Here is a 14,676-nt window from a genome sequence, read left to right as displayed (position 1 = left end):
GGTATGGCGCCGTATGGCTGGCTGCCGCTGTTGCTTGTGGGCTTGTCAGCGGACAACAGAGGTCCGTCACGTGCTCAAGGGTGTACGCGTGTATATGTGTGGTGTAATGCAAGGGCGCGACTTCAAACAGCGGGGGAGGAATCCCCCTTTCCCTAGTCCCTGATTAAAATGGGCACGGCCAAGACCTTGGGAGAAATTGTGTGATAATTGGGTGACCTTGATTGGATCGTCACCAATCTCTGCCGTTCCCCGACCGAGGGTACGAGGGCAAGGAGAAGTTACTTAAGTGCGGGGCTTAGACCTTATTAATTAGTCTAGAAGCTGAGCCTATAATCTGCTGAGAAGTAGTCGAGGGGCTATAGTGCCGTCCAGTATCGCCTGGGCCGCCCAGCCACGTCTGAACTCCGAGTGACTAGTTGACGTATAAGCGACGACAAACCAACTTCTGCAACAAAGTTCACAGTAGTACCCCACAAGTTAGCGCAGCCTGCTCGAGGGAGGTTGTGAGATCTAGAGCTCCGGCGAAACCTAGCCCAGCAACCGCTTCCGCCTCAAAAGATCGACTCGCCAGCGTTGTTCGGGAAAACTCCACCATCGACTTCACAGTTTATGGACTTGCTACTGCTGCCCGGCCATGCGTATGTCATCCTTTGTTTTCTTTGAACTGGTAATTGCTCGTTGTATTCCTTTTGTCATCATCATTGATCTATACTAAGTGAATGTGTGTTGGTGTTCTGGTGTCATTTTTTTATTAATTGTGCATTGTGGTGAGTCGGTGCATATCTTCTTTTTTTCCTCCAGACTCTGACCCCCCCCCCCCCCTTTTCCTTTACTGTGTTTCCTTGAGTACGGAACCACCAACCGGCTTGTGTGAACTTGTGTGACCAGTCGACGGTGAATCAAGACGTGACAGTACTTCTACTCACGTTCCGATGTTCTCCCTGCCAATGAGACGGGCCCACTCGAGGCCCGTGGTAGCCAGGCGGCTAGCCACAGCGGCGCTCACCCAGGTAAAAGGACCGCTCTCTGGCACCACAAACTTCCACAGGTCTGCGTTGTCGTTCACGATTGACGTTTCCGTGATGGCCTGCAAGCACCACAGCTCCTCACTTGGAGCGACCACCATCTTCCTTGCGTGCAGCACAACGTACGACACCTCATGGCCGCCACTATGCACTAAGCGTCTCAGCTGAAATGCGGCACTTTGTTTCGTCCCCACGAAACGTCTGTTCAAGTTTTGCTGCTATTTTACTACTTCAATAAAAGAGCTACTACCCCAATACAACCCTTTAGCCTCCAAGATCTACCTATGTTGCCAGTTCCTATCGATATCGCGAAGGGCGTCTCTTATTCAAATGCCCTGCAATTTCTTTCCGTTTGGTCACCTGACGAAAATGAGTCATGCACGGTAGTTCATTAGACCACGAACTGCATATTTTGGGTGCTAACCCACATCAAATCGCAGGTTACAGTGATTTCATTCTTACCTATGTGTTAATATAATATTTGCAGGTTTATTGTATTTTAATGAGGGCACGCACTTTCTCAGAATACATCTTTCTTACATGGTTTATTCTTTAAATGCGAAGGACAAACGTTGCATTTGTGAAATTGATCCACACCTCACGTAATACCTTTTGACTAGGGGCCTTTGAGGTAACAAGAAATTAGAATAAATAAAATATGTAATATTGCTTTGATGACGACAAAAGATTGTTGTAGTAAAAACAGAAGCGACATTCTATAACGTTTTCCCAGAGAGAATTTCAAGGTGAAATAAACAAAAAATGAAGCACATAATGTTTATCATTTAATTGAAGGGTTGTGAGAACCACCGTAATCTTTTGAACGTGTTTCACGCCTGTGTACCATAATTTTTGTGAAGATGTTTACGCTCAGACGAATATGCGATTTTATATGTACGACTGCAAGGCAAGCACTGAGACCTTGCAGTCCACTCTACGTCCGAGGGCTCATGCACAGTTAGAATCTCAGAGAAATAAAAATCTACATAGAATTCTCAATCGAGAGCAACACATCGTATTTCAGCTACTGGCATCGGTAATTACCTACAGAAGTGAATGCCCCGTCTCGACAATACAGTTTCAGCTTTTTGAAGGCAGGGTATTAGATGACTTCTTGCGGGGTTGGTTTATCTGGGATCCTGTACATCTTTTATCTTATCTTTTACATCATTACCCCTTTTATCGCCCTCGCCGCTGGGAACGCGGCGGAGAGGGCAGTAGAAGGATAGCATAGCTATTTAACACGCTTGCATGGGTTCCTCCTTGTCTTGCCCCGAAGAAGGAGCGCGCACGGGGACCGGCAGGATGCTGAAGCTGGACTGCCACGAGCCATACTTGCACCCGTTTGTGGCATCCAACCAGCTAACAAGAACATGTTCGATTGCGTCCCGATTGCGATACGTGATAGCAAACTGGTCTCGGGGCATGTTGATAGGCGATATCAACTTGAGGCCATAGATGCCCTTATCACATCGATAATCCGTGTGTTTGGGGGTTCATTGATCAAATGCTTTATTTGCTTCGTCACAGTACAGCGTTGAGGGAGGCGTAGGGCAAAGCCGTTCAAATGATGGCTTGAGGGGTCTTTCGGCGTCTTTGTCAATAATTACAGCCACTGAAAAGCAGCACAATATCACAGCACTCAATTTTCTTTGAAATTTACACATTGTTGTAAATAAATATCGACGTTAATGTCCCCTGTGACGATCAAAGGCACCTTCGTGCCTGTGTCGTTGTCGTAGCCTGGAATTACACTTATGGAGGGCAAACTGAAATAAACGTTATGGCCTCGTTCACGTGCCTACCCCCCTCATTCTTCCTACCAACGCATCGAAGCGTCCCGTTTGTCGCACCCCCCCCCCCCCACGCTCCCCCACCCCCCATCATTTGGAAGCGCTTTGTTTTTTCCCAAAATTAGAAAGCCACAGCTTTTTTTCTTTTTCTTTTCTTTGATTGAGGAGCTTCTTGACTTCCTCTGGGCCCTACTCGGCGAGGCAGAACTCCACATGAAACGTGGAATAGTCGCTGAAGGACCGCTTCTGTTTAAAGTAAATGCATATTGCTCTCGATACGTTTGCGCAAGCACACAGGTAGAATATGGTCAATAATCTTATATTTGTGTACTTTAGTTGATGTCGTCATCAGAAGACAGCGCCTCTAGCACTGCTGTGAACGTCTGCGTTTCCAGTACACAATGGTACATCGTGGGCTGTAATACGCGTGCACGGACCGGTTAACATTTCCTAATAGCTTCATGACAGCAATCCTAACGTCAAAAGTAGGAATTAGTTTTTAAAAAGTACATGATACGAACTACAATTACAGGAGGATGAAGGACAAACGCGCCCGTTTAAACAGCGGCTGGTGTGCCTGTGCATGCACCGCTCATGTGACTCGCAGCTCTCGTAGACATGACGGGCCACCTCTCTGCGTTGCGCATAAACAGACACGTTATAGAGCATACACATCTAACTACATCAACGCGCGATCTTTTGCATTTTTGATGGGTGGGTTCCCGCTAGTGCGAAATCAGCTCACCAGTCCTGCCGACGTAAGGTAGAAGTTGTCCCAGGAGACCAGCTTTCCAGGGTAGGATGACATGGTGATCGTGTGACCCGGGATGATGTGCTCTGAAACGAGGTCGTGAATTCGTGTGGCAAGCCCCACTGCACCCACAGAAGTAGCACAACCTCGCGCCATTTTCATTGCATTCTACTGAATACTTCTGTATTCAATGCACGAGACGTTGGCACTCACGAAAGCACAAGGGCACACGGTGCATGCCGAACTGAAGCAGAAAAACGACCGCATAAAAGGCTCCCATAGTGAAGGCAGTGAATTGTTAACTTAGCCAAACTCCGACGAGCCAATAACTATGTGCTTCTGCGAGCCATCCGCATCAACACGCATCGCTTGTGGTGAAGGCATAAAGCGAACTAACGACTCAGCTTAATATGTGGAATACTTTCATTGCTTAAGGTTAAAAAGCGCAAGTTTTTCAAGTGCTCTGATTCGGGTACGATGAGGGGTTACTTCGGGGTCCATTATTACGGACTCATTTTATGAAACGTTTGTCGTTTCTTACGCGCTAATCATGGAACGTGAGAGGGGCGTGAGACTTTACAGACAAGACAGAGAGAAAGGATGTAGAGGTAGCATCAGAGGTAGCTCTGATCGGCTACCCTACACGGTGGAGAAGGTAAGGCGGGTAAAATAATAAATGACCACAAACGATGTAACCCGCGCAATCAATCATGCGGCATTAGCAGGCAGTGTTTTCAAAATCTACTATGTAGACACGCAGACCCCAATAACTTGAAGAGCGCCAAAATTATAGCCCTATACTCGGACTTACTTCGAAAGTACTGGCCCAGAACTGTCTGCTCCGAAACAGGTGACAAGGTTGTCGCTTATTTATTTGGGACCCTTTGCTAGAGCGCATTTGCGCCCGCCTTAAATTACAATGGTGAAACCGGAAGAAAACTTTCGTCGACAAAAGGAGCACATTGTCCCTAGAGTTAGTTGTCCATATGGGCGGCCGTTTGCTATGGCAAATAGGTAATAAATTCGAAGATCAGGCAAAGCCTGCGTGCTCCTCAGTGACGTATGCATCTGGTGCCCATCGAACTCAGGAAACATAATAGGCCGCTGCTGGTCGCGGCGGTTTCCCGCATTTTTAAAGTACGCTAGCTCTTTAAGAATATAGTGCGTGCAATAAGACAGAGACAGCAATGACATCGTAAGATATGAGCTAGACTATTTCTAAAGCGTAATATACAGGCGGAATATTGCACTAATGACAGGCGGTAATATTAGGCGGAATTATTTCCAGCTTCCTTCTTTGTGCAGCACCAGCGTTTCTTTAAGGCGACATACTGGCCGATTAGCACAAGGAGAAAATTTGTAGAAAATTTGTAATCTCGCTCGGAAACATATGGTATACGAGTACTTGCACGGAATGACACGCGAACGCAAGAAAAAGCTGAAAACCGGATTTCCCGTCCCCAATTTTGCCACATTCTGACAGTGCTATGGTTCATTCACTGACGCTTACTTTCGGAGCTAGAACGCATTTAGAGCATGGTTTCGCTAACATTACAAATCGATGTTTCAGGCAAGACAGTGTAATAGGTGTTCTGTCTTTTTTTTTAGTGGGACGAGCATCGAATGACACTCTTGTTTCTTGCGCAGCGCTTCCGGTTTACCTCCTGAAACGACCGGGGAGGGAATTCAAACTAAATCAGAAAAAAATACAAAAAAATAGCACAGTACAAAATTCATGAGTGTCATTATAGATATGATATGACAGCATCAGTTTAGTTACAAGATGAGTTAATAAAGTGTCTGGAATAATGAGAAATAATTAGAAATCACTGATTACCGCAGAGCAAAGCACAGAATCGTAGGCTTTAGAGACCCGCCACGTGAGCCCGACTTTGGTGAAATTTCTAGAAATCCGGAAGTAGAAAGCGGTAGCATGACGTCACTAATGACATCACACACAATAAAGTGTCATAATATTTCACCGGCTAATTATTGGAAAAAAAATTGCCACTGAGTTCGGTTCGTGCGTTGCGTTCGCCTAAAGGTAACCTAACGAACATCAACGCCCAGGTGCAAGTGCCACTAAGAGACACCTGAGTCAAAGATTTGGGTCGAATACCTATTTTTTTATTTCGCTCTTTTTTTAGCGTTTTTTTGCGGTATTAAGCATAACTATTTTTTGTAACAACTCGTACAAGAACAAAAAGCCCGCGCCTGCTGACAACATCCGCGAGACTGCAATCGCCATGTCAAAAGCTTGTCAGCCTTGTTAACTGAACAAAGCGTTTGCAAGCCGAGCTGACTGAATTGTCTTAATACGCATTTCCGGCTTTACGATGCGCTTGCACTATTGCGATTTCGACAATTATAGTGCGCACTTCGAGAGAAGGGATGGCAGGTCATAAGCGCATACAAACAGGACGCATAACGAAAGAGAGGGTATGCGTAGCATATTTCTAAGCTATACCGTCACTAGAAAATTTGTCGCGAGTTTCTCGTGGTATACGAAATTAAATTTTTGGATTAATTTGCGGAAAGCCTTAGTGCCTGCATTCCTCCCCCGTAGGACCGCATTTAGACAGATAATTGCTGTGACCGCACGAAGGTATTTGGCTAGAAAACAGCCGTGCAAGGTAGCCAACTTGCAGAATTTAGCAAATTGTCCATTCCGTGCTCATTATTGCTACTAAAGGCGGTTAATTTCTGTAGCTGCTTCGACACAGTCGTTCAGAAGTGTTTTTTTAGTGCTATAAGCAGCTGAATGTGTGATTAGTGAATTTGTAAGTGTATGCAATGGTGAAGGCGGCTTTAGTCGGAACGAACACTTACGCATATAGATCTTACTCAAAGGGAAAGCATTTATGAAAAAGGCTATGTGAAAAGTTATGCGAAAGACTCTACTGTGATCAAGCACGCGCTCGGGCGTGCAGGTGAGCACGCGTCTTCTCCGCGAGCCCGGCCGTGGCTGTACATGGCTGTCCGCGCGGCTGAGCGCGTACACCACCCGCGCCCTATCTTGGATATAATACAAGGCGGGTGCAGACATTGTGCGAGCCGTGATGGGTAGCAGCTGCATGTGCGCTGTCTGCCCTGGAGATCGCGTAATCTCATGTTTCGGAGACGCGGTGAATCGAGAAGGTTTTATCACGTAAGCGTTGTAACAGTGGGGGTTCGCAGTCATCGAGTGAGATCTGCTCACGTTTGTCTGTACGCGTGTGGTACCATGCCTCTTAATTAAATTTGTGAATGAATGTTTATTGCAATACACATGGCCGATAAAAAAAACTGCGCACCTTGCTTTTTGTAGTTGTGTAGTTACATTACTATCGCTATCAGTGCTTTATCTTTCGTGGAAAACTGCGGTTTATTTAGTTGTCGGATGCAACTTCTCTATCAGTAAATCTTAAGCGCGCTCTACCAAATAAATAAGTGGAATAAATGGCGTTTTTAAAGATGAAAAGTGGCAAAATTGAGGAAATCTTTTTAAAGTAAGGCCTTAATTAGGTGCTTCATTAACTATAATTGGGCCGTGTGTATTATAGGGCAATGATTGTTTCTTAAAAATGCTTTCAGCAGTTAAAAAAAAAATTACATTTTTGCCCCCCGTGGTTGCTCAGTGGCTATGGTGTTAGGCTGCTGAGCACGAGGTCGCGGGATCGAATCCCGGCCACGGCGGCCGCATTTCGATGGGGGCGAAATGCGAAAACACCCGTGTACTTAGATTTAGGTGCACGTTAAAGAACCCCAGGTGGTCAAAATTTCCGGAGTCCCCCACTACGGCGTGCCTCATAATCAGAAAGTGGTTTTGGCACGTAAAACCCCATAATTTGTTTTTAATTTTACATTTTTCTATGGTGCCCGTGAGAACACTTGGTAATTAAACGTAGCCCTTCATATGCTTCCACAAAATAGAAGTAGGGTCGGTGTTCAAAAGAGGCGGTGCTTTCGTAATAGCTCGCATGCAAGTGTTTGGCTGGTTCATTTTATTCCATCTGACGTCGATTTTTTTTCCTGACGAAGAGATTCTGCCTTTTCTTTTGTTCAACCAGAAAAACAGGAAACCTCCGTAAAATTAGGCACTGACTGCAGGGATTGGAATGACAATACAGGATTGAGCTGTGTGAAAACAGATGGCTCCTGGAGACGTAGCATTGTACATAAGGAGCACGCCAAGTGTTCGAGTTACCTGGAAAAGGTGCTTTTTAGGTCGCTCCAAGATGTTCCTACGCGTTAACACAATCGTTTACCCGCCGCGGTGGATTAGTGGCTCTTGGCGTTCTCCTGCTGAACACGATGTTGTGGGTTTGAATCTCGACCATGGCAGATGCATTTCGGTGGGGTCAGAATGCAAAAACGCTTGTGTACTTAGATTTGGATGCCTGTCGAGGAATTATAGGTGATTAAATTTATCCCCCCCCCCCCCCCAAAAAAAAAGCTACATAGTTCCTCAAGACAAACTACGCAGTTGCCAGACGTTCAATCCCTCGGTACAATCTAAATACAATAGTTTACTCGATTGGTTTGTCCCCACTGCTGTCGAAGCCGCAACTAACGAATTTCTCACAACGTAACAAGAGCGCCCCTCATATAATTAAGCAAACAGTGTGTGTACACAGTAGGAAGCGCGACCGTATTTCCTGAGAGGACGTGCGCGATGGGATCGGTGGAGCAACGAAAAACCTTTGTAGAGTACTTTGAACGCACTAGCGCGCGATGTCAGATGGTTGCGCGACGAGTGCGGCGAATTTGGGTTGATGACATGCTTCGCGCTGGCTGTTGCCAGCGCTTGAATGACGTGCAAAGTTGGATCACGTGACGGACCGTCTGCTTCAGCGCGGTCGCGTCCTTCGTTTTATTGCTGTATATAGCAATTATATGGAACCTTCAATTTCTCTACGTGAAGGCAGCAACGGCCCTGATGAAGAGAAATGCCCTTTCAAAGCGTTGGATTCAGCGACACTCCTACTTGGCCCATTATTCATCACGATGGAAATTCTCTTTACATATCAAATTTCTGTACAGTGGAACACAAAAAGAATATGAAGTAACAGAAAAATATAAATAGAAAACAGATCTTTTTCTGTGCCTCATAATGGATAATTGTTTTACTAATACATCTTCTGTAAAATAAAACAAAATATATTACTAAATTAACAGAAAAAATTAAAACAGACAGCAGCACTCTTTCTGTGACACAAAACACATAACTTTCTTCTAACGCAAAATTTATGTTAATGTCAAACAGAACGAACTTGTTAAATAACAGAAAACGCAAAAAATAGAGAACAGAGGTTTTCAGAAATTTTCTGGCAAGGCAGCTGCCAGAAAATTCGTTTTTTTAAGGAAATATTTTTTTACAGCGTATAGTCTCGTAGTCTGATATAATGCAGCGGCCTGTCTGCCCTAAGCATGATTGGTCGCACATGAAAGGTATTCTATAGATAATGATGTCTGCACATTCTAAATATATATTTGCGTACTTTATTTCGCACGTCTTCTTGGCTAGTGTCATCACCCTCACGTTCGGCTTCCTGGCTCCTTCGGAGTCAACTTCAACACGCCTGTGCAAGCTCTGACGCGCTTAAGCACCGATGCAGGTGCGAATATTATTTATCTATATTTGGACGATATGTGTAGCAGCGCTGCAGGAAAAAAGCAGCGTAGCACATGTGCAGATACTTAGCGACCTCACCAGAAGCCAGGAGCCAAATCATCTGAAAGGTGCAATTTAACACTTTAGCAAGGAGGGAATACATGAACGTGAACGATTTGAAATCGGTAAACAACTTCGCGAGTATGGAAATTCAGGATTTCGTGCTAGTGCTAGTAGACAAGGGTGCTAAGCATGCGGTTCGGCCACCGCCAGTGCCTGCTGAACTGGCGTAAATCGTATATAGTATTGTAAACAAGGTACCAGAAAATGAGACGGAAATCTGCATTTCTAATACATCACGTCCTATAAAGAATGGAATTGGCAAGAAAAGAAAAAAACGGCAACACACCAACAATAACATTCTTAAAAGAAAATGAGCTAAGACTACTGGTGTCACATAAAACCGGCACATTCGTCATCATTTGTGGCTATGATTGCATGAAGAAAGGTGGTAAAGCAATAAAATATTTAAAGGAGTTCACCAAGCTGGCAACAAAATGCTTGCAGGAACGAAAAAATAAATTTGTCTGGCAGTGTGAAGAAGCTGAATTGAAAAATAAGCCAAGAAAATTAAAGCCCCCCTTCCCCCCCAACCCCGCCAGCGAGATAAATGTAAAACCATTTTTTCCCATAAAAAACGCATAAGGAAGGTAGCTCTTTCCGTGGCATAGTTCAAGACAGGAACCTGGCGACGTTTTTGCAGCGATCACTTTGCGTTCTCATCTGGGAGGACCCGTTACACGTCCGGCACTTGCAAGAAGTGCCTTCCCGTAGATGCCAAAGACCGTTTCTATGTTTCACAAGAACCCACCTTTCAAGCAGTAGAGGAATGCATCGATGCCTACAGGACTGCGAAGTTCCAAAACCAGTGTGGACTGAGTGCTAATTACTTTTATTGCGATTCCTTTTACGAGTGAGCGCGGCCGCACGGGCTCTATCTTGCAAGCGATCTGCGATGGGGACAGATTCTACATGCACCGAGGGTTGATAGCTTCGTGTGCGGTGTGTTCTCGCCGCTTAGTTCGCGTTGAAGCGAGCGGCAGCACGAAGGTGAATTCGCTCGCTGCTGCTGCCGCGCTTCCTCACTTCCGTGTTTTGACAGCGAGCGTCCGTGCGGTCATCGAGTCAGATACGTGTTTACGCTTGCCTGTGCGCGCGCAACACTATACTTGTCGATTTAGCTAGTAAGGGAAAGTTTACAAGTTTATACGGCCGATAAAACGACTATCCTTAAGTTTCTATACCTTGCTATCGCAATCGCTGCTTCGCCTTTCTACTGAAACTGCGACTTTTACAGCGCACTTCCGCGGCATTCAGCTTGGCTGTTCTTGTTTTACGCAACAGTGCTTGTTATTTGTTTCGATTAAGAGTTTTATCAACTTATGAGAATAACAGGTGCTTCTCAGTGCCTCAAAAATAGAAAGCATAGCACCTTCTAAAGAAGCTATACTGTCGTCAAATCCGGCGGCTAATTTTAAAGCGTGCATATACATGTAGGGAAAAAATTGCTGGCTCTCCCGTAATCGAGAGTAGATGTAAGCATGAAATAGCTAACGGCAAAGCAGATTGGTTGCATATCATGCTAGCCAAAATTTAAAAATGGGTGTAGTTCATGTTCGTAATGGACACCCCACCGCATCACACCGCACTACGCCATACTGTGCACGGGTCCATACGGACGCAATAATTTCCTGTCACAGACAGAACCTCATTGCGGGCATCGTCTTGGTCAAACGGCCGTTCGAGGCGCTCCGAACGCTGCCTGTGCGCCGGACACGCCGCGGAACTCTCGGACGGCTGGCGTGGAAAAGAGCACTCAGCGCCAAAGGATGACAGTCAAGTGTACAGTGCCCTGTATCTGTTTTTTGAACGTCGCTATTGGAAATGGCAAATGGAACTTCAGCGTGTTAGAAGTTACAGCTCGAGTAATATCGTGAACAAACATTAGGAAGAACTCGGAAGCAATATCTTTGCAACTTGTTTGGGAAGTAACTAGCGTATGTAATGTGCTCTTGACTGGGCTGCCCGGATCATGTCGTTTTGTTCTCGCAACTTGCCCGGATGTTCTCTTTTGAGTGCCCGGATAACGGCTCTGGCTCTTGGATCAAGGTCACTTGAAGGTCGCTTACAACGGAGGCTAAAAGCTTTTCATGCTTAATACCGAGTACCACTCTCGAGAGTGAAGCAGTCGGATACGCGAAGCGCCATGTACAGGACTTATGCAGCCGGCCATGCACGTGGCACAAATACATCTCTCGTAAATCTGTACATCGTTTACTTGATTTGGACAAGCGAAGGAATATTCTCGTAGGCGTTCAGAATTCATAGGCATGTATGCGTGTTTTTTTAAAACTTTCTTGCGAACAAGGGGCCCACTCGCGTGTATCGCATCGTTCGGTACAGTCTGATCGTTATATTTGACCGTCTGCAGCCATGAAATATGGTGGCATTATCTGCTTATCTTTATGCTGCACATACGTTTCTCACCTATCTTACCAGCAGCATTATTTGTGGATTGATCCCTGTAGTGGATTTAAAACAGAAGTTTTATCGCCCACACAATGTAAGGCCTTCGAAATCAGCGTGGACCTTTATTAACCAGCACGAGAAGCGTATCGTCCCGCGTAGTCATGTCTCTTTTATAGTCGCCCCACTACAGTATTACCCAGACAACGAACTTTGCTGTTTTGATCATAGCAGATGTCCAAAGAGAACAAAAGAGAGAAAACAAAACAGCGCGAAACTATACCAAATGAGGTTGGCTGAAATAATTTTTTTTAGTAGTGTAATGTTCGCGTAATTTTTGGTCCTGCTTGTATCATGAGTAGTCGCGGGCTTCTTCATTTGCAGTGCTAATGAAAAAAGACGTCAAACACTTTTTTTTATTACTGCAAGCAGTGTCACCAACGGTAACCTGGCTGTGTCTTGTACGCTGACAATTTTTGACAACATGCTAATGTACTTATACAAAAATTTCGAGGAGAGATCTTTTACCTTTTGCATGGACCAGGTCTTGTCGCTACACTCTAAACGAACCATCCGGCAAGAAATGAAGTAAGCAGATCTCGGCCTTTATTTTACAAATCCCCCCATTAGAGGCTGAAGAGCATCTAGACCCCCGGCCAACATCTTTCAGTTCTAATAGGGCACTCGATACTGCTCAACGGCAGTGGGCACCGCTTACGAACAATCACTCTAAAATATAGTAGACTGGCTAATTCAATTTTTGGGACACGCCATGGTTGCTTAGTGGCTGTGGTGCTGGGCTGTTAAGCAAGAGGTCACGGGATCGAATCCTGGCCACGGCGACCGCATTTTGATGGGGGCGAAATGCGAAAACATCCGTGTTCTTATGTTTATGTGCACGTTAAAAAATCCCTGGCGGTCGAAATATTCCGGAGTGCCCCACTACGGCGTGCCTCATAATCAGATTGCGGTTTTTGCACGTAAAAGTTCATAATTTATTTTTTTAATTCGATTTTTTGGAAATTCGTTGGCACCAACCATTGGCACCAACCATTGGCACCAACCGATCCCGGCCAGTTGCCAATGCATTTCTTAGGGCCCGAAGTTTTGTTATTTCTATCCTAAAATTGGCCTTCGCCGGATAATTCGAAGTTGATCAGTCAGCACGCCCGCGCCTGGCCCTATGGTAACTCCGACAGAGGCCCCTTTAGTGGCACCGTCTGTCTCGGCGTAGCTTAGGGGACAGTGACTGCGTTGAACACAAGTCATCTTTCCTCGAAAACGCCCATTTTCGCCCGCCATAGGAGGATAGGCAAGCAATAACCGTACCTCGCGATGTCTCATCATGGTATTCCCCTGATTCTAACGCGCTCATTTCTTTTGTTTAAAGAAAACTCGGTCGAAAATTGCCTTCGCGATACAATCGGGCACGAAGCGAAAACGGCCTTCGCATTAAATATTTGCTTTGTCGCATAATCAGAAGGTGTAGCGGCGGAGCCGACCTTAAAAATTATGTGGCAAAGCGGACTTTAGAAAACCGGCCACCTGTGTGCAAGAATTCTTGCTGAAAATAATGGGTGCGTGTTAGATTTCTACTTTGTGTAGGAAATTCAATGTCCTTCCTACGTTAGTTTTCTACTTTGGACACGTAGAAAGTGGACAAGTGTTTGATTCGGGGGCGTGTTAGAATAGGGCAAATACTGCCAAGTGAATCAGTGGTGGGTTTTGGTATTTTTCTGCATCTTGTTTATTCCAACCGCCGAATAAATTGATCAATGTCGCTGGTGCCGTCCGGGTCAAAATAACCTAAGTCTACTGTAAACCCTCTCAATCGCGGGATAAAATCGCCGCGGCGAAGCTAGGTCACGTGATAAAACTTTCTACTAAATAATGATTGCAAGGCGGGTGCTTCCAGTAGTGTCCCTCGCGCCCAAAACAAGCTTACCGACGCCGGTGTGAAGAGCCGTTTCGTGCCAGGGGAAGATGTACTTCTTTTGTATACGCAGCATTCCACGATACAGGAACCAGGTGTCATGGGAAATGTAGATGTCCTCAAAGTCGCCCACCACTTTGACCAGAGCTGAGCAGGCCAGGATCTGGGCGATAGAGTTGAAGTCCTTCTTCCGCTCCAAGGCCAGCTCCAGGTCGAAGAGGTCTCCCACCAGACTGAAGTAGCTGGATGTTGCCGGGGTTGCACAGCGAGAAATAAATATTGCAAAAGGCAGATGACGACGAAAAGTGATCACTACAGCCCTGTCAATATTCTCACGCTTTTCTTTCATATCATTTCTAATGTGGTGGGGTCAACTTTTGACGGTGTTCTTTTTTCTTTTCGCTTTTTTACTGTCCTCACCTCAACGGAAAAATTGGCTCAAGGAAAAGAACTCATATTATCCTTCAAATGTGCGGGCATCAACGTGAGCATATCGGCGTTCAGCGATACATGCACTTCAGCCTGGCAACAGAAGAATACAACGGCGCATTGTTCTTTTTACTTAAAGCGATATGTGCGTTTGGCAACGACGCAGTGGACTTCACAAGTGAGACCGGGTACCTGTCGCAAAGTTTATCCACTGCGAACAGCATTGTTGAGAGTTATTGACTCTTTTATTCGCACGAATATGTAACGGAATTTCGGCTCCAGGAAATGTGGGCAATTAGCTACGTTTTGTTTTGGAAAAAAAAAACGAACATGCACTAATACTTTTATCAGCCTCAAACACGTCAAGGGCATTTAGTAATTGCAGTGGCTCCCTCAGCTCCCTTACTTTTCTTCGTGATAAGCTTGTGAACCCTCTACGGTAGAAACTTCGCCACTGTATATGTGTTTGTATTTAACGAGTCCGTTTAGTCGGTATGACTCTTTGAAACCGAAAATCGGTGCCCGTTGCCATGACCCAGTTCGCTAGGCCCGATGAGGGCGCACTAAGCTGCATTTGTATGGAGCACGAGAAACTGCCAGCCGCAGCAGTGTAACCGCCAGTGGCA

The 14,676-nt window shown here is 45.5% G+C and overlaps 1 protein-coding gene across 1 annotated transcript in view; it reads right to left on the bottom strand.

Moving 5' to 3' along the window:
- LOC135915897 (putative phospholipase B-like 2) overlaps nucleotides 1-14,676 on the bottom strand; it is a 105,657-nt gene that overhangs the window by 77,934 nt on the left and 13,047 nt on the right. Inside the window, exons 4-6 of the mRNA XM_065449089.2 lie at nucleotides 13,638-13,863; nucleotides 3,564-3,653; nucleotides 927-1,087 (exon numbers count right to left, since the gene is read on the bottom strand). Of these exons, the coding sequence (XP_065305161.2) occupies nucleotides 927-1,087; nucleotides 3,564-3,653; nucleotides 13,638-13,863 (477 nt within the window). The remainder of the gene's footprint in view (nucleotides 1-926; nucleotides 1,088-3,563; nucleotides 3,654-13,637; nucleotides 13,864-14,676) is intronic.

Source organism: Dermacentor albipictus, unplaced genomic scaffold, assembly GCF_038994185.2.
Source record: "Dermacentor albipictus isolate Rhodes 1998 colony unplaced genomic scaffold, USDA_Dalb.pri_finalv2 scaffold_13, whole genome shotgun sequence".
NCBI classification, from domain to species: Eukaryota; Metazoa; Arthropoda; class Arachnida; order Ixodida; family Ixodidae; genus Dermacentor; species Dermacentor albipictus.
Note: the sequence above shows the minus strand (reverse complement) of the source record. Positions and strands in the feature narration are given on the sequence as shown.